General features: G+C 56.4%; 1 protein-coding gene across 1 annotated transcript in view; it reads right to left on the reverse strand.

Annotated features, from left to right (window-relative positions):
- The window catches only part of LOC140108921 (trafficking protein particle complex subunit 10-like), a 70,262-nt gene that overhangs the window by 33,733 nt on the left and 9,051 nt on the right, over positions 1-27,478 (reverse strand). Inside the window, 1 exon segment of the mRNA XM_072132006.1 lies at positions 3,035-3,231. Within this exon segment, the coding sequence (XP_071988107.1) occupies positions 3,035-3,231 (197 nt within the window).

The raw sequence follows: 27,478 nt of genomic DNA on the forward strand, positions 1-27,478 counted from the left end.
AGAGAGCACAGAGCACAGCAGTGTGAGGTCTGATTACACATCTCTCCAGGCACAATACATAACACTGGCTGCAGAGAGCACAGAGCACAGCAGTGTGAGGTCTGATTACACATCTCTCCAGGGACAGTACATAACACTGGCTGCAGACTGCACAGAGCACAGCAGTGTGAGGTCTGATTACACATCTCTCCAGGGACAGTACATAACACTGGCTGCAGACTGCACAGAGCACAGCAGTGTGAGGTCTGATTACACATCTCTCCAGGGACAATACATAGCACTGGCTGCAGAGAGCACGGAGCACAGCAGTGTGAGGTCTGATTACACATCTCTCCAGGGACAGTACATAACACTGGCTGCAGAGAGCACAGAGCACAGCAGTGTGAGGTCTGATTACACATCTCTCCAGGGATAATACATAACACTGGCTGCAGAGAGCACAGAGCACAGCAGTGTGAGGTCTGATTACACATCTCTCCAGGGACAATACATAACACTGGCTGCAGAGAGCACAGAGCACAGCAGTGTGAGGTCTGATTACACATCTCTCCAGGGACAGTACATAACACTGGCTGCAGAGAGCACAGAGCACAGCAGTGTGAGGTCTGATTACACATCTCTCCAGGGACAGTACATAACACTGGCTGCAGAGAGCACAGAGCACAGCAGTGTGAGGTCTGATTACACATCTCTCCAGGGACAATACATAACACTGGCTGCAGAGAGCACAGAGCACAGCAGTGTGAGGTCTGATTACACATCTCTCCAGGGACAGTACAAAACACTGGCTGCAGAGAGCACAGAGCACAGCAGTGTGAGGTCTGATTACACATCTCTCCAGGGACAGTACATAACACTGGCTGCAGAGAGCACGGAGCACAGCAGTGTGAGGTCTGATTACGCATCTCTCCAGGTATAATACATAACACTGACTGCAGAGAGCACAGAGCACAGAAGTGTTAGGTCTGATTACACATCTCTCCAGGGACAATACATAACACTGGCTGCAGAGAGCACAGAGCACAGCAGTGTGAGGTCTGATTACACATCTCTCCAGGCACAATACATAACACTGGCTGCAGAGAGCACAGAGCACAGCAGTGTGAGGTCTGATTACACATCTCTCCAGGTATAATACATAACACTGGCAGCAGAGAGCACAGAGCACAGCAGTGTGAGGTCTGATTACACATCTCTCCAGGGACAATACATAACACTGGCTGCAGAGAGCACAGAGCACAGCAGTGTGAGGTCTGATTACACATCTCTCCAGGGACAGTACATAACACTGGCTGCAGAGAGCACAGAGCACAGCAGTGTGAGGTCTGATTACACATCTCTCCAGGGACAATACATAACACTGGCTGCAGAGAGCACAGAGCACAGCAGTGTGAGGTCTGATTACACATCTCTCCAGGGACAATACATAACACTGGCTGCACAGAGCACAGAGCACAGCAGTGTGAGGTCTGATTACACATCTCTCCAGGGACAATACATAACACTGGCTGCAGAGAGCACAGAGCACAGCAGTGTGAGGTCTGATTACACATCTCTCCAGGGACAGTACATAACACTGGCTGCAGAGAGCACAGAGCACAGCAGTGTGAGGTCTGATTACACATCTCTCCAGGGACAATACATAACACTGGCTGCAGAGAGCACAGAGCACAGCAGTGTGAGGTCTGATTACACATCTCTCCTGGGACAGTACATAACACTGGCTGCAGAGAGCACAGAGCACAGCAGTGTGAGGTCTGATTACACATCTCTCCAGGGACAGTACATAACACTGGCTGCAGAGAGCACAGAGCACAGCAGTGTGAGGTCTGATTACACATCTCTCCAGGGACAATACATAACACTGGCTGCAGAGAGCACAGAGCACAGCAGTGTGAGGTCTGATTACACATCTCTCCAGGTATAATACATAACACTGGCTGCAGAGAGCACAGAGCACAGCAGTGTGAGGTCTGATTACACATCTCTCCAGGGACCATACATAACACTGGCTGCAGAGAGCACAGAGCACAGCAGTGTGAGGTCTGATTACACATCTCTCCAGGTATAATACATAACACTGGCAGCAGAGAGCACAGAGCACAGCAGTGTGAGGTCTGATTACACATCTCTCCAGGGACAATACATAACACTGGCTGCAGAGAGCACAGAGCACAGCAGTGTGAGGTCTGATTACACATCTCTCCAGGGACAGTACATAACACTGGCTGCAGAGAGCACAGAGCACAGCAGTGTGAGGTCTGATTACACATCTCTCCAGGTATAATACATAACACTGGCTGCAGAGAGCACAGAGCACAGCAGTGTGAGGTCTGATTACACATCTCTCCAGGTATAATACATAACACTGGCTGCAGAGAGCACAGAGCACAGCAGTGTGAGCTCTGATTACACATCTCTCCAGGTATAATACATAACACTGACTGCAGAGAGCACAGAGCACAGCAGTGTGAGGTCTGATTACACATCTCTCCAGGTATAATACATAACACTGGCTGCAGAGAGCACAGAGCATAGCAGTGTGAGGTCTGATTACACATCTCTCCAGGTATAATACATAACACTGGCTGCAGAGAGCACAGAGCACAGCAGTGTGAGGTCTGATTACACATCTCTCCAGGTATAATACATAACACTGGCTGCAGAGAGCACAGAGCACAGCAGTGTGAGCTCTGATTACACATCTCTCCAGGTATAATACATAACACTGGCTGCAGAGAGCACAGAGCACAGCAGTGTGAGGTCTGATTACACATCTCTCCAGGGGCAATACATAATACTGACTGCAGAGAGCACAGAGCACAGCAGTGTGAGGTCTGATTACACATCTCTCCAGGGACAATACATAACACTGGCTGCAGAGAGCACAGAGCACAGCAGTGTGAGGTCTGATTACACATCTCTCCAGGGACAATACATAACACTGGCTGCAGAGAGCACAGAGCACAGCAGTGTGAGCTCTGATTACACATCTCTCCAGGTATAATACATAACACTGGCAGCAGTCCGGTACCTGTCGCTCTGTTTGTTGCAGAAGTCGCTGCGGATCTTGTCGGCGATGGACGTGCGAGGGAGGATGTTGGTTTTGTTCTTCTTCTTGGCTTCGCTCTCCACTACTACAATCAGCCAATCGGTGGAGCCGTGAGCGCGCAGCGCGTTCTGCCACTTAGTGATGTCGTCCTTGGTTGTCGCCTTATAAACCTCTGTGTCCTGAGAAGAGAAGAGGAGGAGTGTGAGAGGGAATCCCGGCCTCGGCTCCATGCATCACGGGCTCAGCTACACACACAGCTCTGCTACATACAGGATGGCGACCCTCGTATAACGCTCTACTAAGCCCCTGCACTCCCTGTATATAGGAGACACCCTGTGCTGACGTCACATCCTGACCCCCAGGGTATGAGAACCTCCCGCCCCCCAGTGACCCCACAACATCCCGGACCCAGAGTGTGGGAAACACCAGACACAAGACATCCGGGAGCGAGACAGAGACAGCGCACGATCAGCATGGGCGCTCTGATCCCTCTGTGACTACACCCCCATACACAGAGAGCTGCCATGTCCTGTGTGTCCTGACACCTTTCTATCATAGCCAGCAGTGGTCAGGGGTCAGCATGGGCGCTCTGACCCCTCTGTGACTACACCCCCCATACACAGCGAGCTGCCATGTCCTGTGTGTCCTGACACCTTTCTATCATAGCCAGCAGTGGTCAGGGGTCAGCATGGGCGCTCTGACCCCTCTGTGACTACACCCCCATACACAGAGAGCTGCCATGTCCTGTGTGTCCTGACACCTTTCTATCATAGCCAGCAGTGGTCAGGGGTCAGCATGGGTGCTCTGACCCCTCTGTGACTACACCCCCCATACACAGCGAGCTGCCATGTCCTGTGTGTCCTAACACCTTTCTATCATAGCCAGCAGTGGTCAGGGGTCAGCATGGGCGCTCTGACCCCTCTGTGACTACACCCCCATACACAGCGAGCTGCCATGTCCTGTGTGTCCTGACACCTTTCTATCATAGCCAGCAGTGGCCAGGGGTCAGCATGGGTGCTCTGACCTCTCTGTGACTACACTCCCCATACACAGCGAGCTGCCATGTCCTGTGTGTCCTGACACCTTTCTATCATAGCCAGCAGTGATCAGGGGTCAGCATGGGCGCTCTGACCCCTCTGTGACTACACCCCCCATACACAGCGAGCTGCCATGTCCTGTGTGTCCTGACACCTTTCTATCATAGCCAGCAGTGGTCAGGGGTCAGCATGGGTGCTCTGACTCCTCTGTGACTACACCCCCCGTACACAGCGAGCTGCCATGTCCTGTGTGTCCTGACACCTTTCTATCATAGCCAGCAGTGGTCAGGGGTCAGCATGGGTGCTCTGACCTCTCTGTGACTACACTCCCCATACACAGCGAGCTGCCATGTCCTGTGTCCTGACACCTTTCTATCATAGCCAGCAGTGGTTAGGGGTCAGCATGGGCGCTCTGACCCCTCTGTGACTACACCCCCATACACAGCGAGCTGCCATGTCCTGTGTGTCCTGACACCTTTCTATCATAGCCAGCAGTGATCAGGGGTCAGCATGGGCGCTCTGACCCCTCTGTGACTACACCCCCCATACACAGCGAGCTGCCATGTCCTGTGTGTCCTGACACCTTTCTATCATAGCCAGCAGTGGTCAGGGGTCAGCATGGGTGCTCTGACTCCTCTGTGACTACACCCCCCGTACACAGCGAGCTGCCATGTCCTGTGTGTCCTGACACCTTTCTATCATAGCCAGCAGTGGTCAGGGGTCAGCATGGGTGCTCTGACCTCTCTGTGACTACACTCCCCATACACAGCGAGCTGCCATGTCCTGTGTCCTGACACCTTTCTATCATAGCCAGCAGTGGTTAGGGGTCAGCATGGGCGCTCTGACCCCTCTGTGACTACACCCCCATACACAGCGAGCTGCCATGTCCTGTGTGTCCTGACACCTTTCTATCATAGCCAGCAGTGGTCAGGGGTCAGCATGGGGGCTCTGACCCCTCTGTGACTACATCCCCCATACACAGCGAGCTGCCATGTCCTGTGTGTCCTGACACCTTTCTATCATAGCCAGCAGTGGTCAGGGGTCAGCATGGGTGCTCTGACCTCTCTGTGACTACACCCCCATACACAGCGAGCCGCCATGTCCTGTGTCCTGACACCTTTCTATCATAGCCAGCAGTGGTCAGGGGTCAGCATGGGGGCTCTGACCTCTCTGTGACTACACCCCCATACACAGCGAGCTGCCATGTCCTGTGTGTCCTGACACCTTTCTATCATAGCCAGCAGTGGTCAGGGGTCAGCATGGGTGCTCTGACCCCTCTGTGACTACACCCCCCATACACAGCGAGCTGCCATGTCCTGTGTGTCCTGACACCTTTCTATCATAGCCAGCAGTGGTCAGGGGTCAGCATGGGCGCTCTGACCCCTCTGTGACTACACCCCCCATACACAGCGAGCTGCCATGTCCTGTGTGTCCTGACACCTTTCTATCATAGCCAGCAGTGGTCAGGGGTCAGCATGGGTGCTCTGACCCCTCTGTGACTACACCCCCCATACACAGCGAGCTGCCATGTCCTGTGTCCTGACACCTTTCTATCATAGCCAGCAGTGGTCAGGGGTCAGCATGGGTGCTCTGACCCCTCTGTGACTACACCCCCCATACACAGCGAGCTGCCATGTCCTGTGTGTCCTGACACCTTTCTATCATAGCAAGCAGTGGTCAGGGGTCAGCATGGGCGCTCTGACCCCTCTGTGACTACACCCCCATACACAGCGAGCTTCCATGTCCTGTGTGTCCTGACACCTTTCTATCATAGCCAGCAGTGGTCAGGGGTCAGCATGGGCGCTCTGACCCCTCTGTGACTACACCCCCATACACAGCGAGCTTCCATGTCCTGTGTGTCCTGACACCTTTCTATCATAGCCAGCAGTGGTCAGGGGTCAGCATGGGCGCTCTGACCCCTCTGTGACTACACCCCCATACACAGCGAGCTTCCATGTCCTGTGTGTCCTGACACCTTTCTATCATAGCCAGCAGTGGTCAGGGGTCAGCATGAGCGCTCTGACCTCTCTGTGACTACACCTCTCCCCATACACAGCGAGCTGCCATGTCCTGTGTGTCCTGACACCTTTCTATCATAGCCAGCAGTGGTCAGGGGTCAGCATGGGTGCTCTGACCCCTCTGTGACTACACCCCCCATACACAGCGAGCTGCCATGTCCTGTGTCCTGACACCTTTCTATCATAGCCAGCATTGGTCAGGGGTCAGCATGGGTGCTCTGACCCCTCTGTGACTACACCCCCCATACACAGCGAGCTGCCATGTCCTGTGTCCTGACACCTTTCTATCATAGCCAGCAGTGGTCAGGGGTCAGCATGGGTGCTCTGACCCCTCTGTGACTACACCCCCATACACAGCGAGCTGCCATGTCCTGTGTGTCCTGACACCTTTCTATCATAGCCAGCAGTGGTCAGGGGTCAGCATGGGCGCTCTGACCCCTCTGTGACTACACCCCCCATACACAGCGAGCTGCCATGTCCTGTGTGTCCTGACACCTTTCTATCATAGCCAGCAGTGGTCAGGGGTCAGCATGGGCGCTCTGACCCCTCTGTGACTACACCCCCCATACACAGCGAGCTGCCATGTCCTGTGTGTCCTGACACCTTTCTATCATAGCCAGCAGTGGTCAGGGGTCAGCATGGGCGCTCTGACCCCTCTGTGACTACACCCCCATACACAGCGAGCTTCCATGTCCTGTGTGTCCTGACACCTTTCTATCATAGCCAGCAGTGGTCAGGGGTCAGCATGGGCGCTCTGACCCCTCTGTGACTACACCCCCCATACACAGGGAGCTGCCATGTCCTGTGTGTCCTGACACCTTTCTATCATAGGCAGCAATGGTCAGGGGTCAGCATGGACGCTCTGACCCCTCTGTGACTACACCCCCCCATACACAGCGAGCTGCCATGTCCTGTGTGTCCTGACACCTTTCTATCATAGCCAGCAGTGGTCAGGGGTCAGCATGGGTGCTCTGACCCCTCTGTGACTACACCCCCCATACACAGGGAGCTGCCATGTCCTGTGTGTCCTGACACCTTTCTATCATAGCCAGCAGTGGTCAGGGGTCAGCATGGGCGCTCTGACCCCTCTGTGACTACACCCCCCATACACAGCGAGCTGCCATGTCCTGTGTGTCCTGACACCTTTCTATCATAGCCAGCAGTGGTCAGGGGTCAGCATGGGTGCTCTGACCACTCTGTGACTACACCCCCCATACACAGTGAGCTGCCATGTCCTGTGTGTCCTGACACCTTTCTATCATAGCCAGCAGTGGTCAGGGGTCAGCATGGGCGCTCTGACCCCTCTGTGACTACACCCCCCATACACAGAGAGCTGCCATGTCCTGTGTGTCCTGACACCTTTCTATCATAGCCAGCAGTGGTCAGGGGTCAGCATGGGCGCTCTGACCCCTCTGTGACTACACCCCCCATACACAGCGAGCTGCCATGTCCTGTGTGTCCTGACACCTTTCTATCATAGCCAGCAGTGGTCAGGGGTCAGCATGGGCGCTCTGACCCCTCTGTGACTACACCCCCATACACAGCGAGCTGCCATGTCCTGTGTGTCCTGACACCTTTCTATCATAGCCAGCAGTGGTCAGGGGTCAGCATGGGTGCTCTGACCTCTCTGTGACTACACCCCCATACACAGCGAGCTGCCATGTCCTGTGTGTCCTGACACCTTTCTATCATAGCCAGCAGTGGTCAGGGGTCAGCATGGGCGCTCTGACCCCTCTGTGACTACACCCCCCATACACAGCGAGCTGCCATGTCCTGTGTGTCCTGACACCTTTCTATCATAGCCAGCAGTGGTCAGGGGTCAGCATGGGTGCTCTGACCCCTCTGTGACTACACCCCCCATACACAGCGAGCTGCCATGTCCTGTGTCCTGACACCTTTCTATCATAGCCAGCAGTGGTCAGGCGTCAGCATGGGCGCTCTGACCCCTCTGTGACTACACCCCCCATACACAGCGAGCTGCCATGTCCTGTGTCCTGACACCATTCTATCATAGCCAGCAGTGGTCAGGAGTCAGCATGGGCGCTCTGACCTCTCTGTGACTACACCCCCATACACAGCGAGCTGCCATGTCCTGTGTCCTGACACCTTTCTATCATAGCCAGCAGTGGTCAGGGGTCAGCATGGGCGCTCTGACCCCTCTGTGACTACACCCCCCATACACAGCGAGCTGCCATGTCCTGTGTCCTGACAACTTTCTATCATAGCCAGCAGTGGTCAGGGGTCAGCATGGGCACTCTGACCTCTCTGTGACTACACCCCCCATACACAGTGAGCTGCCATGTCCTGTGTCCTGACACCTTTCTATCATAGCCAGCAGTGGTCAGGGGTCAGCATGGGTGCTCTGAACCCTCTGTGACTACACCCCCCATACACAGCGAGCTGCCATGTCCTGTGTGTCCTGACACCTTTCTATCATAGCCAGCAGTGGTCAGGGGTCAGCATGGGCGCTCTGACCCCTCTGTGACTACACCCCCCATACACAGCGAGCTGCCATGTCCTGTGTCCTGACACCTTTCTATCATAGCCAGCAGTGGTCAGGGGTCAGCATGGGTGCTCTGACCCCTCTGTGACTACACCCCCCATACACAGCGAGCTGCCATGTCCTGTGTGTCCTGACACCTTTCTATCATAGCCAGCAGTGGTCAGGGGTCAGCATGGGTGCTCTGACCCCTCTGTGACTACACCCCCATACACAGCGAGCTGCCATGTGCTGTGTGTCCTGACACCTTTCTATCATAGCCAGCAGTGGTCAGGGGTCAGCATGGGTGCTCTGACCCCTCTGTGACTACACCCTCCCATACACAGCGAGCTGCCATGTCCTGTGTCCTGACACCTTTCTATCATAGCCAGCAGTGGTCAGGGGTCAGCATGGGTGCTCTGACCTCTCTGTGACTACACCCCCCATACACAGCGAGCTGCCATGTCCTGTGTGTCCTGACACCTTTCTATCATAGCCAGCAGTGGTCAGGGGTCAGCATGGGTGCTCTGACCCCTCTGTGACTACACCCCCATACACAGCGAGCTGCCATGTCCTGTGTCCTGACACCTTTCTATCATAGCCAGCAGTGGTCAGGGGTCAGCATGGGTGCTCTGACCTCTCTGTGACTACACCCCCCATACACAGCGAGCTGCCATGTCCTGTGTGCCCTGACACCTTTCTATCATAGCCAGCAGTGGTCAGGTGTCAGCATGGGCGCTCTGACCTCTCTGTGACTACACCCCCATACACAGCGAGCTGCCATGTCCTGTGTGTCCTGACACCTTTCTATCATAGCCAGCAGTGGTCAGGGGTCAGCATGGGCGCTCTGACCCCTCTGTGACTACACCTCCCATACACAGCGAGCTGCCATGTCCTGTGTGTCCTGACACCTTTCTATCATAGCCAGCAGTGGTCAGGGGTCAGCATGGGCGCTCTGACCTCTCTGTGACTACACCCCCCATACACAGCGAGCTGCCATGTCCTGTGTGTCCTGACACCTTTCTATCATAGCCAGCAGTGGTCAGGGGTCAGCATGGGCGCTCTGACCCCTCTGTGACTACACCCCCATACACAGCGAGCTGCCATGTCCTGTGTGTCCTGACACCTTTCTATCATAGCCAGCAGTGGTCAGGGGTCAGCATGGGTGCTCTGACCTCTCTGTGACTACACCCCCCATACACAGCGAGCTGCCATGTCCTGTGTCCTGACACCTTTCTATCATAGCCAGCAGTGGTCAGGGGTCAGCATGGGCGCTCTGACCTCTCTGTGACTACACCCCCCATACACAGCGAGCTGCCATGTCCTGTGTGTCCTGACACCTTTCTATCATAGCCAGCAGTGGTCAGGGGTCAGCATGGGCGCTCTGACCCCTCTGTGACTACACCCCCCATACACAGCGAGCTGCCATGTCCTGTGTGTCCTGACACCTTTCTATCATAGCCAGCAGTGGTCAGGGGTCAGCATGGGCGCTCTGACCCCTCTGTGACTACACCCCCCATACACAGCGAGCTGCCATGTCCTGTGTCCTGACACCTTTCTATCATAGCCAGCAGTGGTCAGGGGTCAGCATGGGTGCTCTGACCCCTCTGTGACTACACCCCCCCCATACACAGCGAGCCTCCATGTCCTGTGTATCCTGACACCTTTCTATCATAGCCAGCAATGGTCAGGGGTCAGCATGGGTGCTCTGACCCCTCTGTGACTACACCCCCCATACACATTGAGCTGCCATGTCCTGTGTGTCCTGACACCTTTCTATCATAGCCAGCAGTGGTCAGGGGTCAGCATGGGCGCTCTGACCCCTCTGTGACTACACCCCCATACACAGCGAGCTGCCATGTCCTGTGTGTCCTGACACCTTTCTATCATAGCCAGCAGTGGTCAGGGGTCAGCATGAGCGCTCTGACCCCTCTGTGACTACACCCCCCATACACAGGGAGCTGCCATGTCCTGTGTGTCCTGACACCTTTCTATCATAGCCAGCAGTGGTCAGGGGTCAGCATGGGCGCTCTGACCCCTCTGTGACTACACCCCCCATACACAGCGAGCTGCCATGTCCTGTGTGTCCTGACACCATTCTATCATAGCCAGCAGTGGTCAGGGGTCAGCATGGGCGCTCTGACCCCTCTGTGACTACACCCCCCATACACAGCGAGCTGCCATGTCCTGTGTGTCCTGACACCTTTCTATCATAGCCAGCAGTGGTCAGGGGTCAGCATGGGCGCTCTGACCTCTCTGTGACTACACCCCCCATACACAGCGAGCTGCCATGTCCTGTGTGTCCTGACACCTTTCTATCATAGCCAGCAGTGGTCAGGGGTCAGCATGGGCGCTCTGACCTCTCTGTGACTACACCCCCCATACACAGCAAGCTGCCATGTCCTGTGTGTCCTGACACCTTTCTATCATAGCCAGCAGTGGTCAGGGGTCAGCATGAGCGCTCTGACCCCTCTGTGACTACACCCCCCATACACAGCGAGCTGCCATGTCCTGTGTGTCCTGACACCTTTCTATCATAGCCAGCAGTGGTCAGGGGTCAGCATGGGAGCTCTGACCCCTCTGTGACTACACCCCCCATACACAGCGAGCTGCCATGTCCTGTGTGCCCTGACACCTTTCTATCATAGCCAGCAGTGGTCAGGGGTCAGCATGGGCGCTCTGACCCCTCTGTGACTACACCCCCCATACACAGCGAGCTGCCATGTCCTGTGTGTCCTGACACCTTTCTATCATAGCCAGCAGTGGTCAGGAGTCAGCATGGGTGCTCTGACCTCTCTGTGACTACACCCCCCATACACAGTGAGCTGCCATGTCCTGTGTCTCCTGACACCTTTCTATCATAGCCAGCAGTGGTCAGGGGTCAGCATGGGCGCTCTGACCCCTCTGTGACTACACCCCCCATACACAGCGAGCTGCCATGTCCTGTGTGTCCTGACACCTTTCTATCATAGCCAGCAGTGGTCAGGGGTCAGCATGGGCGCTCTGACCTCTCTGTGACTACACCCCCCATACACAGCGAGCTGCCATGTCCTGTGTGTCCTGACACCTTTCTATCATAGCCAGCAGTGGTCAGGGGTCAGCATGGGTGCTCTGACCTCTCTGTGACTACACCCCCCATACACAGCGAGCTGCCATGTCCTGTGTCCTGACACCTTTCTATCATAGCCAGCAGTGGTCAGGGGTCAGCATGGGCGCTCTGACCCCTCTGTGACTACACCCCCCATACACAGCGAGCTGCCATGTCCTGTGTGTCCTGACACCTTTCTATCATAGCCAGCAGTGGTCAGGGGTCAGCATGGGTGCTCTGACCCCTCTGTGACTACACCCCCATACACAGCGAGCTGCCATGTCCTGTGTGCCCTGACACCTTTCTATCATAGCCAGCAGTGGTCAGGGGTCAGCATGGGCGCTCTGACCCCTCTGTGACTACACCCCCCATACACAGCGAGCTGCCATGTCCTGTGTCCTGACACCTTTCTATCATAGCCAGCAGTGGTCAGGGGTCAGCATGGGTGCTCTGACCCCTCTGTGACTACACCCCCCATACACAGCGAGCTGCCATGTCCTGTGTGTCCTGACACCTTTCTATCATAGCCAGCAGTGGTCAGGGGTCAGCATGGGCGCTCTGACCCCTCTGTGACTACACCCCCCATACACAGCGAGCTGCCATGTCCTGTGTCCTGACACCTTTCTATCATAGCCAGCAGTGGTCAGGGGTCAGCATGGGCGCTCTGACCCCTCTGTGACTACACCCCCTATACACAGCGAGCTGCCATGTCCTGTGTGTCCTGACACCTTTCTATCATAGCCAGCAGTGGTCAGGGGTCAGCATGGGTGCTCTGACCTCTCTGTGACTACACCTCCCATACACAGCGAGCTGCCATGTCCTGTGTGTCCTGACACCTTTCTATCATAGCCAGCAGTGGTCAGGGGTCAGCATGGGCGCTCTGACCCCTCTGTGACTACACCCCCATACACAGCGAGCTGCCATGTCCTGTGTGTCCTGACACCTTTCTATCATAGCCAGCAGTGGTCAGGGGTCAGCATGGGTGCTCTGACCCCTCTGTGACTACACCCCCCCTACACAGCGAGCTGCCATGTCCTGTGTGTCCTGACACCTTTCTATCATAGCCAGCAGTGGTCAGGGGTCAGCATGGGTGCTCTGACCCCTCTGTGGCTACACCCCCCATACACAGCGAGCTGCCATGTCCTGTGTGTCCTGACACCTTTCTATAATAGCCAGCAGTGGTCAGGGGTCAGCATGGGCGCTCTGACCCCTCTGTGACTACACCCCCCATACACAGCGAGCTGCCATGTCCTGTGTCCTGACACCTTTCTATCATAGCCAGCTGTGGTCAGGGGTCAGCATGGGCGCTCTGACCCCTCTGTGACTACACCCCCATACACAGCGAGCTGCCATGTCCTGTGTCCTGACACCTTTCTATCATAGCCAGCAGTGGTCAGGGGTCAGCATGGGTGCTCTGACCTCTCTGTGACTACACCCCCAATACACAGCGAGCTGCCATGTCCTGTGTGTCCTGACACCTTTCTATCATAGCCAGCAGTGGTCAGGGGTCAGCATGGGCGCTCTGACCTCTCTGTGACTACACCCCCCATACACAGCGAGCTGCCATGTCCTGTGTGTCCTGACACCTTTCTATCATAGCCAGCAGTGGTCAGGGGTCAGCATGGGTGCTCTGACCTCTCTGTGACTACACCCCCCATACACAGCGAGCTGCCATGTCCTGTGTGTCCTGACACCTTTCTATCATAGCCAGCAGTGGTCAGGGGTCAGCATGGGCGCTCTGACCTCTCTGTGACTACACCCCCCATACACAGCGAGCTGCCATGTCCTGTGTGTCCTGACACCTTTCTATCATAGCCAGCAGTGGTCAGGGGTCAGCATGGGCACTCTGACCTCACTGTGACTACACCCCCCGATATACAGCGAGCTGCCATGTCCTGTGTGTCCTGACACCTTTCTATCATAGCCAGCAGTGGTCAGGGGTCAGCATGGGCGCTCTGACCCCTCTGTGACTACACCCCCCATACACAGCGAGCTGCCATGTCCTTTGTGTCCTGACACCTTTCTATCATAGCCAGCAGTGGTCAGGAGTCAGCATGGGTCCTCTGACCCCTCTGTGACTACACCCCCATACACAGCGACCTGCCATGTCCTGTGTGTCCTGACACCTTTCTATCATAGCCAGCAGTGGTCAGGGGTCAGCATGGGCGCTCTGACCTCTCTGTGACTACACCCCCATACACAGCGAGCTGCCATGTCCTGTGTGTCCTGACACCTTTCTATCATAGCCAGCAGTGGTCAGGGGTCAGCATGGGCGCTCTGACCCCTCTGTGACTACACCCCCCATACACAGTGAGCTGCCATGTCCTGTGTCCTGACACCTTTCTATCATAGCCAGCAGTGGTCAGGGGTCAGCATGGGCGCTCTGACCTCTCTGTGACTACACCCCCCATACACAGCGAGCTGCCATGTCCTGTGTCCTGACACCTTTCTATCATAGCCAGCAGTGGTCAGGGGTCAGCATGGGTGCTCTGACCCCTCTGTGACTACACCCCCCATACACAGCGAGCTGCCATGTCCTTTGTGTGCTGACACCTTTCTATCATAGCCAGCAGTGGTCAGGGGTCAGCATGGGTGCTCTGACCTCTCTGTGACTACACCCCCCATACACAGCGAGCTGCCATGTCCTGTGTGTCCTGACACCTTTCTATCATAGCCAGCAGTGGTCAGGGGTCAGCATGGGTGCTCTGACCTCTCTGTGACTACACCCTCCATACACAGCGAGCTGCCATGTCCTGTGTGTCCTGACACCTTTCTATCATAGCCAGCAGTGGTCAGGGGTCAGCATGGGTGCTCTGACCTCTCTGTGACTACACCCCCCATACACAGCGAGCTGCCATGTCCTGTGTGTCCTGACACCTTTCTATCATAGCCAGCAGTGGTCAGGGGTCAGCATGGGCGCTCTGACCCCTCTGTGACTACACCCCCCATACACAGCGAGCTGCCATGTCCTGTGTGTCCTGACACCTTTCTATCATAGCCAGCAGTGGTCAGGGGTCAGCATGGGCGCTCTGACCCCTCTGTGACTACACCCCCCATACACAGCGAGCTGCCATGTCCTGTGTGTCCTGACACCTTTCTATCATAGCCAGCAGTGGTCAGGGGTCAGCATGGGCGCTCTGACCCCTCTGTGACTACACCCCCATACACAGCGAGCTGCCATGTCCTGTGTGTCCTGACACCTTTCTATCATAGCCAGCAGTGGTCAGGGGTCAGCATGGGCGCTCTGACCCCTCTGTGACTACACCCCCATACACAGCGAGCTGCCATGTCCTGTGTGTCCTGACACCTTTCTATCATAGCCAGCAGTGGTCAGGGGTCAGCATGGGTGCTCTGACCTCTCTGTGACTACACCCTCCATACACAGCGAGCTGCCATGTCCTGTGTGTCCTGACACCTTTCTATCATAGCCAGCAGTGGTCAGGGGTCAGCATGGGTGCTCTGACCTCTCTGTGACTACACCCCCCATACACAGCGAGCTGCCATGTCCTGTGTGTCCTGACACCTTTCTATCATAGCCAGCAGTGGTCAGGGGTCAGCATGGGCGCTCTGACCCCTCTCTGTGACTACACCCCCCATACACAGAGAGCTGCCATGTCCTGTGTCCTGACACCTTTCTATCATAGCCAGCAGTGGTCAGGGGTCAGCATGGGCGCTCTGACCCCTCTGTGACTACACCCCCCATACACAGCGAGCTGCCATGTGCTGTGTGTCCTGACACCTTTCTATCATAGCCAGCAGTGGTCAGGGGTCAGCATGGGCGCTCTGACCCCTCTGTGACTACACCCCCCATACACAGCGAGCTGCCATGTCCTGTGTGTCCTGACACCTTTCTATCATAGCCAGCAGTGGTCAGGGGTCAGCATGGGCGCTCTGACCCCTCTGTGACTACACCCCCCATACACAGCGAGCTGCCATGTCCTGTGTCCTGACACCTTTCTATCATAGCCAGCAGTGGTCAGGGGTCAGCATGGGTGCTCTGACCCCTCTGTGACTACACCCCCCATACACAGCGAGCTGGCATGTCCTGTGTGTCCTGACACCTTTCTATCATAGCCAGCAGTGGTCAGGGGTCAGCATGGGTGCTCTGACCCCTCTGTGACTACTACCCCCATACACAGCGAGCTGCCATGTCCTGTGTCCTGACACCTTTCTATCATATCCAGCAGTGGTCAGGGGTCAGCATGGGTGCTCTGACCTCTCTGTGACTACACCCCCCATACACAGCGAGCTGCCATGTCCTGTGTGTCCTGACACCTTTCTATCATAGCCAGCAGTGGTCAGGGGTCAGCATGGGCGCTCTGACCCCTCTGTGACTACACCCCCCATACACAGCGAGCTGCCATGTCCTGTGTGTCCTGACACCTTTCTATCATAGCCAGCAGTGGTCAGGGGTCAGCATGGGCGCTCTGACACCTCTGTGACTACACCCCCCATACACAGCGAGCTGCCATGTCCTGTGTGTCCTGACACCTTTCTATCATAGCCAGCAGTGGTCAGGGGTCAGCATGGGCGCTCTGACCCCTCTGTGACTACAATCCCATACACAGCGAGCTGCCATGTCCTGTGTCCTGACACCTTTCTATCATAGCCAGCAGTGGTCAGGGGTCAGCATGGGCACTCTGACCCCTCTGTGACTACATCCCCCCATACACAGCGAGCTGCCATGTCCTGTGTGTCCTGACACCTTTCTATCATAGCCAGCAGTGTTCAGGGGTCAGCATGGGCGCTCTGACCTCTCTGTGACTGCACCCCCATACACAGCGAGCTGCCATGTCCTGTGTCCTGACACCTTTCTATCATAGCCAGCAGTGGTCAGGGGTCAGCATGGGTGCACTGACCCCTCTGTGACTACACTCCCCATACACAGCGAGCTGCCATGTCCTGTGTGTCCTGACACCTTTCTATCATAGCCAGCAGTGGTCAGGGGTCAGCATGGGTGCACTGACCCCTCTGTGACTACACTCCCCATACACAGCGAGCTGCCATGTCCTGTGTGTCCTGACACCTTTCTATCATAGCCAGCAGTGGTCAGGGGTCAGCATGGGCGCTCTGACCCCTCTGTGACTACACCCCCCATACACAGCGAGCTGCCATGTCCTGTGTCCTGACACCTTTCTATCATAGCCAGCAGTGGTCAGGGGTCAGCATGGGCGCTCTGACCTCTCTGTGACTACACCCCCATACACAGCGAGCTGCCATGTCCTGTGTGTCCTGACACCTTTCTATCATAGCCAGCAGTGGTCAGGGGTCAGCATGGGCGCTCTGACCCCTCTGTGACTACACCCCACATACACAGCGAGCTGCCATGTCCTGTGTGTCCTGACACCTTTCTATCATAGCCAGCAGTGGTCAGGGGTCAGCATGGGCGCTCTGACCTCTCTGTGACTACACCCCCCATACACAGCGAGCTGCCATGTCCTGTGTCCTGACACCTTTCTATCATAGCCAGCAGTGGTCAGGGGTCAGCATGGGCGCTCTGACCCCTCTGTGACTACACCCCCCATACACAGGGAGCTGCCATGTCCTGTGTCCTGACACCTGTCTATCACAGCCAGCAGTGGTCAGGGGTCAGCATGGGTGCTCTGACCTCTCTGTGACTACACCCCCCATACACAGCGAGCTGCCATGTCCTGTGTGTCCTGACACCTTTCTATCATAGCCAGCAGTGGTCAGGTGTCAGCATGGGCGCTCTGACCTCTCTGTGACTACATCCCCCATACACAGCGAGCTGCCATGTCCTGTGTCCTGACACCTTTCTATCATAGCCAGCAGTGGTCAGGTGTCAGCATGGGCGCTCTGACCCCTCTGTGACTACACCCCCCATACACAGCGAGCTGCCATGTCCTGTGTGTCCTGACACCTTTCTATCATAGCCAGCAGTGGTCAGGGGTCAGCATGGGTGCTCTGACCTCTCTGTGACTACACCCCCCATACACAGCGAGCTGCCATGTCCTGTGTGTCCTGACACCTTTCTATCATAGCCAGCAGTGGTCAGGGGTCAGCATGGGCGCTCTGACCTCTCTGTGACTACATCCCCCATACACAGCGAGCTGCCATGTCCTGTGTCCTGACACCTTTCTATCATAGCCAGCAGTGGTCAGGGGTCAGCATGGGCGCTCTGACCTCTCTGTGACTACATCCCCCATACACAGCGAGCTGCCATGTCCTTTGTGTGCTGACACCTTTCTATCATAGCCAGCAGTGGTCAGGGGTCAGCATGGGCGCTCTGACCCCTCTGTGACTACATCCCCCATACACAGTGAGCTGCCATGTCCTGTGTGTCCTGACACCTTTCTATCATAGCCAGCAGTGGTCAGGGGTCAGCATGGGCGCTCTGACCCCTCTGTGACTACACCCCCCATACACAGTGAGCTGCCATGTCCTGTGTGTCCTGACACCTTTCTATCATAGCCAGCAGTGGTCAGGGGTCAGCATGGGTGCTCTGACCCCTCTGTGACTACACCCCCCATACACAGCGAGCTGCCATGTCCTGTGTGTCCTGACACCTTTCTATCATAGCCAGCAGTGGTCAGGAGTCAGCATGGGCGCTCTGACCCCTCTGTGACTACACCCCCTATACACAGCAAGCTGCCATGTCCTGTGTGTCCTGACACCTTTCTATCATAGCCAGCAGTGGTCAGGAGTCAGCATGGGTGCTCTGACCCCTCTGTGACTACACCCCCCATACACAGCGAGCTGCCATGTCCTGTGTGTCCTGACACCTTTCTATCATAGCCAGCAGTGGTCAGGGGTCAGCATGGGCGCTCTGACACCTCTGTGACTACACCCCCCCATACACAGCGAGCTGCCATGTCCTGTGTCCTGACACCTTTCTATCATAGCCAGCAGTGGTCAGGGGTCAGCATGGGAGCTCTGACCCCTCTGTGACTACACCCCCATACACAGCGAGCTGCCATGTCCTGTGTGTCCTGACACCTTTCTATCATAGCCAGCAGTGGTCAGGGGTCAGCATGGGAGCTCTGACCTCTCTGTGACTACACCCCCCATACACAGCGAGCTGCCATGTCCTTTGTGTGCTGACACCTTTCTATCATAGCCAGCAGTGGTCAGGGGTCAGCATGGGTGCTCTGACCCCTCTGTGACTACACCCCCATACACAGCGAGCTGCCATGTCCTGTGTGTCCTGACACCTTTCTATCATAGCCAGCAGTGGTCAGGGGTCAGCATGGGTGCTCTGACCCCTCTGTGACTACACCCCCCATACACAGCGAGCTGCCATGTCCTGTGTGTCCTGACACCTTTCTATCATAGCCAGCAGTGGTCAGGGGTCAGCATGGGTGCTCTGACCCCTCTGTGACTACATCCCCCATACACAGCGAGCTGCCATGTCCTGTGTGTCCTGACACCTTTCTATCATAGCCAGCAGTGGTCAGGGGTCAGCATGGGTGCTCTGACCCCTCTGTGACTACACCCCCCATACACAGCGAGCTGCCATGTCCTGTGTGTCCTGACACCTTTCTATCATAGCCAGCAGTGGTCAGGAGTCAGCATGGGCGCTCTGACCCCTCTGTGACTACACCCCCCATACACAGCGAGCTGCCATGTCCTGTGTGTCCTGACACCTTTCTATCATAGCCAGCAGTGGTCAGGGGTCAGCATGGGCGCTCTGACCCCTCTGTGACTACACCCCCCCATACACAGCGAGCTGCCATGTCCTGTGTGTCCTGACACCTTTCTATCATAGCCAGCAGTGGTCAGGGGTCAGCATGGGCGCTCTGACCCCTCTGTGACTACACCCCCCATACACAGCGAGCTGCCATGTCCTGTGTGTCCTGACACCTTTCTATCATAGCCAGCAGTGGTCAGGGGTCAGCATGGGTGCTCTGACCCCTCTGTGACTACACCCCCATACACAGCGAGCTGCCATGTCCTGTGTGTCCTGACACCTTTCTATCATAGCCAGCAGTGGTCAGGAGTCAGCATGGGCGCTCTGACCCCTCTGTGACTACACCCCCATACACAGCGAGCTGCCATGTCCTGTGTGTCCTGACACCTTTCTATCATAGCCAGCAGTGGTCAGGGGTCAGCATGGGCGCTCTGACCCCTCTGTGACTACACCCCCCATACACAGCGAGCTGCCATGTCCTGTGTGTCCTGACACCTTTCTATCATAGCCAGCAGTGGTCAGGGGTCAGCATGGGCGCTCTGACCCCTCTGTGACTACACCCCCCCATACACAGCGAGCTGCCATGTCCTGTGTCCTGACACCTTTCTATCATAGCCAGCAGTGGTCAGGGGTCAGCATGGGCGCTCTGACCCCTCTGTGACTACACCCCCCATACACAGGGAGCTGCCATGTCCTGTGTCCTGACACCTTTCTATCATAGCCAGCAGTGGTCAGGGGTCAGCATGGGTGCTCTGACCCCTCTGTGACTACACCCCCCATACACAGCGAGCTGCCATGTCCTGTGTGTCCTGACACCTTTCTATCATAGCCAGCAGTGGTCAGGAGTCAGCATGGGTGCTCTGACCCCTCTGTGACTACACCACCCATAGACAGCGAGCTGCCATGTCCTGACACCTTTCTATCATAGCCAGCAGTGGTCAGGAGTCAGCATGGGAGCTCTGACCCCTCTGTAACTACACCCCCATAAACAGCGAGCTGCCATGTCCTGTGTGTCCTGACACCTTTCTATCATAGCCAGCAGTGGTCAGGAGTCAGCATGGGAGCTCTGACCCCTCTGTAACTACACCCCCATAAACAGCGAGCTGCCATGTCCTGTGTGTCCTGACACCTTTCTATCATAGCCAGCAGTGGTCAGGGGTCAGCATGGGTGCTCTGACCCCTCTGTGACTACACCCCCATACACAGCGAGCTGCCATGTCCTGTGTCCTGACACCTTTCTATCATAGCTAGCAGTGGTCAGGGGTCAGCATGGGCGCTCTGACCCCTCTGTGACTACACCCCCCATACACAGAGAGCTGCCATGTCCTGTGTGTCCTGACACCTTTCTATCATAGCCAGCAGTGGTCAGGGGTCAGCATGGGCGCTCTGACCCCTCTGTGACTACACCCCATACACAGGGAGCTGCCATGTCCTGTGTGTCCTGACACCTTTCTATCATAGCCAGCAGTGGTCAGGGGTCAGCATGGGTGCTCTGACCCCTCTGTGACTACACCCCCCATACACAGCGAGCTGCCATGTCCTGTGTGTCCTGACACCTTTCTATCATAGCCAGCAGTGGTCAGGGGTCAGCATGGGCGCTCTGACCTCTCTGTGACTACACCCCCATACACAGCGAGCTGCCATGTCCTGTGTCCTGACACCTTTCTATCATAGCCAGCAGTGGTCAGGGGTCAGCATGGGTGCTCTGACCTCTCTGTGACTACACCCCCCATACACAGCGAGCCGCCATGTCCTGTGTCCTGACACCTTTCTATCATAGCCAGCAGTGGTCAGGGGTCAGCATGGGCGCTCTGACCCCTCTGTGACTACACCCCCCATACACAGCGAGCTGCCATGTCCTGTGTCCTGACACCTTTCTATCATAGCCAGCAGTGGTCAGGGGTCAGCATGAGCGCTCTGACCCCTCTGTGACTACACCCCCCATACACAGCGAGCTGCCATGTCCTGTGTCCTGACACCTTTCTATCATAGCCAGCAGTGGTCAGGGGTCAGCATGGGCGCTCTGACCCCTCTGTGACTACATCCCCCATACACAGCGAGCTGCCATGTCCTGTGTGTCCTGACACCTTTCTATCATAGCCAGCAGTGGTCAGGGGTCAGCATGGGTGCTCTGACCCCTCTGTGACTACACCCCCCATACACAGCGAGCTGCCATGTGCTCTGTGTCCTGACACCTTTCTATCATAGCCAGCAGTGGTCAGGGGTAAGCATAGGTGCTCTGACCCCTCTGTGACTACACCCCCATACACAGCGAGCTGCCATGTCCTGTGTGTCCTGACACCTTTCTATCATAGCCAGCAGTGGTCAGGGGTCAGCATGGGTGCTCTGACCCCTCTGTGACTACACCCCCCATACACAGCGAGCTGCCATGTCCTGTGTGCCCTGACACCTTTCTATCATAGCCAGCAGTGGTCAGGGGTCAGCATGGGCGCTCTGACCCCTCTGTGACTACACCCCCCATACACAGGAAGCTGCCATGTCCTGTGTGTCCTGACACCTTTCTATCATAGCCAGCAGTGGTCAGGGGTCAGCATGGGCGCTCTGACCCCTCTGTGACTACACCCCCCATACACAGCGAGCTGCCATGTCCTGTGTGTCCTGACACCTTTCTATCATAGCCAGCAGTGGTCAGGGGTCAGCATGGGTGCTCTGACCTCTCTGTGACTACACCCCCATACACAGCGAGCTGCCATGTCCTGTGTGTCCTGACACCTTTCTATCATAGCCAGCAGTGGTCAGGGGTCAGCATGGGTGCTCTGACCTCTCTGTGACTACACCCCCCATACACAGCGAGCTGCCATGTCCTGTGTCCTGACACCTTTCTATCATAGCCAGCAGTGGTCAGGGGTCAGCATGGGCGCTCTGACCTCTCTGTGACTACACCCCCCATACACAGCGAGCTGCCATGTCCTGTGTCCTGACACCTTTCTATCATAGCCAGCAGTGGTCAGGGGTCAGCATGGGTGCTCTGACCCCTCTGTGACTACACTTCGCCATACACAGCGAGCTGCCATGTCCTGTGTGTCCTGACACCTTTCTATCATAGCCAGCAGTGGTCAGGGGTCAGCATGGGCGCTCTGACCCCTCTGTGACTACACCCCCCATACACAGCGAGCTGCCATGTCCTGTGTGTCCTGACACCTTTCTATCATAGCCAGCAGTGGTCAGGGGTCAGCATGGGAGCTCTGACCCCTCTGTGACTACACCCCCATACACAGCGAGCTGCCATGTCCTGTGTGTCCTGACACCTTTCTATCATAGCCAGCAGTGGTCAGGGGTCAGCATGGGTGCTCTGACCACTCTGTGACTACACCCCCCATACACAGCGAGCTGCCATGTCCTGTGTGTCCTGACACCTTTCTATCATAGCCAGCAGTGGTCAGGGGTCAGCATGGGCGCTCTGACCTCTCTGTGACTACACCCCCCATACACAGCGAGCTGCCATGTCCTGTGTGTCCTGACACCTTTCTATCATAGCCAGCAGTGGTCAGGGGTCAGCATGGGAGCTCTGACCCCTCTGTGACTACACCCCCCATACACAGCGAGCTGCCATGTCCTGTGTGTCCTGACACCTTTCTATCATAGCCAGCAGTGGTCAGGGGTCAGCATGGGTGCTCTGACCCCTCTGTGACTACACCCCCATACACAGCGAGCTGCGATGTCCTGTGTGTCCTGACACCTTTCTATCATAGCCAGCAGTGGTCAGGGGTCAGCATGGGCGCTCTGACCCCTCTGTAATTACACCCCCATACACAGCGAGCTGCCATGTCCTGTGTCCTGACACCTTTCTATCATAGCCAGCAGTGGTCAGGGGTCAGTATGGGCGCTCTGACCCTTCTGTGACTACACCCCCCATACACAGCGAGCTGCCATGTCCTGTGTGTCCTGACACCTTTCTATCATAGCAAGCAGTGGTCAGGGGTCAGCATGGGTGCTCTGACCTCTCTGTGACTACACCCCCCATACACAGCGAGCTGCCATGTCCTGTGTCCTGACACCTTTCTATCATAGCCAGCAGTGGTCAGGGGTCAGCATGGGAGCTCTGACCCCTCTGTGACTACACCCCCCATACACAGCGAGCTGCCATGTCCTGTGTGTCCTGACACCTTTCTATCATAGCCAGCAGTGGTCAGGGGTCAGCATGGGTGCTCTAACCCTTCTGTGACTACACCCCCATACACAGCGAGCTGCCATGTCCTGTGTGTCCTGACACCTTTCTATCATAGCCAGCAGTGGTCAGGGGTCAGCATGGGTGCTCTGACCCCTCTGTGACTACACCCCCCATACACAGCGAGCTGCCATGTCCTGTGTGTCCTGACACCTTTCTATCATAGCCAGCAGTGGTCAGGGGTCAGCATGGGCGCTCTGACCCCTCTGTGACTACACCCCCCATACACAGCGAGCTGCCATGTCCTGTGTGTCCTGACACCTTTCTATCATAGCCAGCAGTGGTCAGGGGTCAGCATGGGTGCTCTGACCTCTCTGTGACTACATCCCCCATACACAGCGAGCTGCCATGTCCTGTGTGTCCTGACACCTTTCTATCATAGCCAGCAGTGGTCAGGGGTCAGCATGGGAGCTCTGACCCCTCTGTGACTACACCCCCCATACACAGCGAGCTGCCATGTCCTGTGTGTCCTGACACCTTTCTATCATAGCCAGCAGTGGTCAGGGGTCAGCATGGGCGCTCTGACCCCTCTGTGACTACACCCCCCATACACAGCGAGCTGCCATGTCCTGTGTGTCCTGACACCTTTCTATCATAGCCAGCAGTGGTCAGGGGTCAGCATGGGAGCTCTGACCCCTCTGTGACTACACCCCCCATACACAGCGAGCTGCCATGTCCTGTGTGTCCTGACACCTATCATAGCCAGCAGTGGTCAGGGGTCAGCATGGGAGCTCTGACCCCTCTGTGACTACACCCCCCATACACAGCAAGCTGCCATGTCCTGTGTGTCCTGACACCTTTCTATCATAGCCAGCAGTGGTCAGGGGTCAGCATGGGCGCTCTGACCCCTCTGTGACTACACCCCCCATACACAGCGAGCTGCCATGTCCTGTGTATCCTGACACCTTTCTATCATAGCCAGCAGTGGTCAGGGGTCAGCATGGGTGCTCTGACCCCTCTGTGACTACACCCCCCATACACAGCGAGCTGCCATGTCCTGTGTGTCCTGACACCTTTCTATCATAGCCAGCAGTGGTCAGGGGTCAGCATGGGCGCTCTGACCCCTCTGTGACTACACCCCCCATACACAGCGAGCTGCCATGTCCTGTGTGTCCTGACACCTTTCTATCATAGCCAGCAGTGGTCAGGGGTCAGCATGGGCGCTCTGACCCCTCTGTGACTACACCCCCCATACACAGCGAGCTGCCATGTCCTGTGTGTCCTGACACCTTTCTATCATAGCCAGCAGTGGTCAGGGGTCAGCATGGGCGCTCTGACCCCTCTGTGACTACACCCCCCATACACAGCGAGCTGCCATGTCCTGTGTGTCCTGACACCTTTCTATCATAGCCAGCAGTGGTCAGGGGTCAGCATGGGCGCTCTGACCCCTCTGTGACTACACCCCCATACACAGCGAGCTGCCATGTCCTGTGTCCTGACACCTTTCTATCACAGCCAGCAGTGGTCAGGAGTCAGCAGGGGTGCTCTGACCCCTCTGTGACTACACCCCCCATACACAGGGAGCTGCCATGTCCTGTGTCCTGACACCTTTCTATCATAGCCAGCAGTGGTCAGGGGTCAGCATGGGCGCTCTGACCCCTCTGTGACTACACCCCCCATACACAGCGAGCTGCCATGTCCTGTGTGTCCTGACACCTTTCTATCATAGCCAGCAGTGGTCAGCATGGGTCCTCTGACCCCTCTGTGACTACACCCCCCATACACAGCGAGCTGCCATGTCCTGTGTCCTGACACCTTTCTATCATAGCCAGCAGTGGTCAGGGGTCAGCATGGGTGCTCTGACCTCTCTGTGACTACACCCCCCATACACAGCGAGCTGCCATGTCCTGTGTCCTGACACCTTTCTATCATAGCCAGCAGTGGTCAGGAGTCAGCATGGGCGCTCTGACCCCTCTGTGACTACACCCCCATGCACAGCGAGCTGCCATGTCCTGTGTGTCCTGACACCTTTCTATCATAGCCAGCAGTGGTCAGGGGTCAGCATGGGCGCTCTGACCCCTCTGTGACTACACCCCTCATACACAGCGAGCTGCCATGTCCTGTGTGTCCTGACACCTTTCTATCATAGCCAGCAGTGGTCAGGGGTCAGCATGGGTGCTCTGACCCCTCTGTGACTACACCCCCATACACAGCGAGCTGCCATGTCCTGTGTCCTGACACCTTTCTATCATAGCCAGCAGTGGTCAGGGGTCAGCATGGGTGCTCTGACCCCTCTGTGACTACACCCCCATACACAGCGAGCTGCCATGTCCTGTGTCCTGACACCTTTCTATCATAGCCAGCAGTGGTCAGGGGTCAGCATGGGTGCTCTGACCCCTCTGTGACTACACCCCCCATACACAGCGAGCTGCCATGTCCTGTGTGTCCTGACACCTTTCTATCATAGCCAGCAGTGGTCAGGGGTCAGCATGGGTGCTCTGACCCCTCTGTGACTACAGCCCCCATACACAGCGAGCTGCCATGTCCTGTGTGTCCTGACACCTTTCTATCATAGCCAGCAGTGGTCAGGGGTCAGCATGGGCGCTCTGACCCCTCTGTGACTACACCCCCATACACAGCGAGCTGCCATGTCCTGTGTGTCCTGACACCTTTCTATCATAGCCAGCAGTGGTCAGGGGTCAGCATGGGCGCTCTGACCCCTCTGTGACTACACCCCCCATACACAGCGAGCTGCCATGTCCTGTGTGTCCTGACACCTTTCTATCATAGCCAGCAGTGGTCAGGGGTCAGCATGGGTGCTCTGACCCCTCTGTGACTACAGCCCCCATACACAGCGAGCTGCCATGTCCTGTGTGTCCTGACACCTTTCTATCATAGCCAGCAGTGGTCAGGGGTCAGCATGGGCGCTCTGACCTCTCTGTGACTACACCCCCCATACACAGCAAGCTGCCATGTCCTGTGTCCTGACACCTTTCTATCATAGCCCGCAGTGGTCAGGGGTCAGCATGGGCGCTCTGACCCCTCTGTGACTACACCCCCCATACACAGCGAGCTGCCATGTCCTGTGTGTCCTGACACCTTTCTATCATAGCCAGCAGTGGTCAGGGGTCAGCATGGGCGCTCTGACCCCTCTGTGACTACACCCCCCATACACAGCGAGCTGCCATGTCCTGTGTCCTGACACCTTTCTATCATAGCCAGCAGTGGTCAGGGGTCAGCATGGGCGCTCTGACCCCTCTGTGACTACACCCCCCATACACAGGGAGCTGCCATGTCCTGTGTCCTGACACCTTTCTATCATAGCCAGCAGTGGTCAGGTGTCAGCATGGGCGCTCTGACCTCTCTGTGACTACTCCCCCCATACACAGCGAGCTGCCATGTCCTGTGTCCTGACACCTTTCTATCATAGCCAGCAGTGGTCAGGGATCAGCACGGGCGCTCTGACCCCTCTGTGACTACACCCCCCATACACAGCGAGCTGCCATGTCCTGTGTGTCCTGACACCTTTCTATCATAGCCAGCAGTGGTCAGGGGTCAGCACGGGCGCTCTGACCCCTCTGTGACTACACCCCCCATACACAGCGAGCTGCCATGTCCTGTGTGTCCTGACACCTTTCTATCATAGCCAGCAGTGGTCAGGGATCAGCACGGGCGCTCTGACCCCTCTGTGACTACACCCCCCATACACAGCGAGCTGCCATGTCCTGTGTGTCCTGACACCTTTCTATCATAGCCAGCAGTGGTCAGGGGTCAGCATGGGCGCTCTGACCCCTCTGTGACTACACCCCCCATACACAGCGAGCTGCCATGTCCTGTGTGTCCTGACACCTTTCTATCATAGCCAGCAGTGGTCAGGGGTCAGCATGGGCGCTCTGACCCCTCTGTGACTACACCCCCATACACAGCGAGCTGCCATGTCCTGTGTCCTGACACCTTTCTATCATAGCCAGCAGTGGTCAGGGGTCAGCATGGGCGCTCTGACCCCTCTGTGACTACACCCCCCATA

Source organism: Engystomops pustulosus, unplaced genomic scaffold, assembly GCF_040894005.1.
Source record: "Engystomops pustulosus unplaced genomic scaffold, aEngPut4.maternal MAT_SCAFFOLD_199, whole genome shotgun sequence".
NCBI lineage: Eukaryota > Metazoa > Chordata > Amphibia > Anura > Leptodactylidae > Engystomops > Engystomops pustulosus.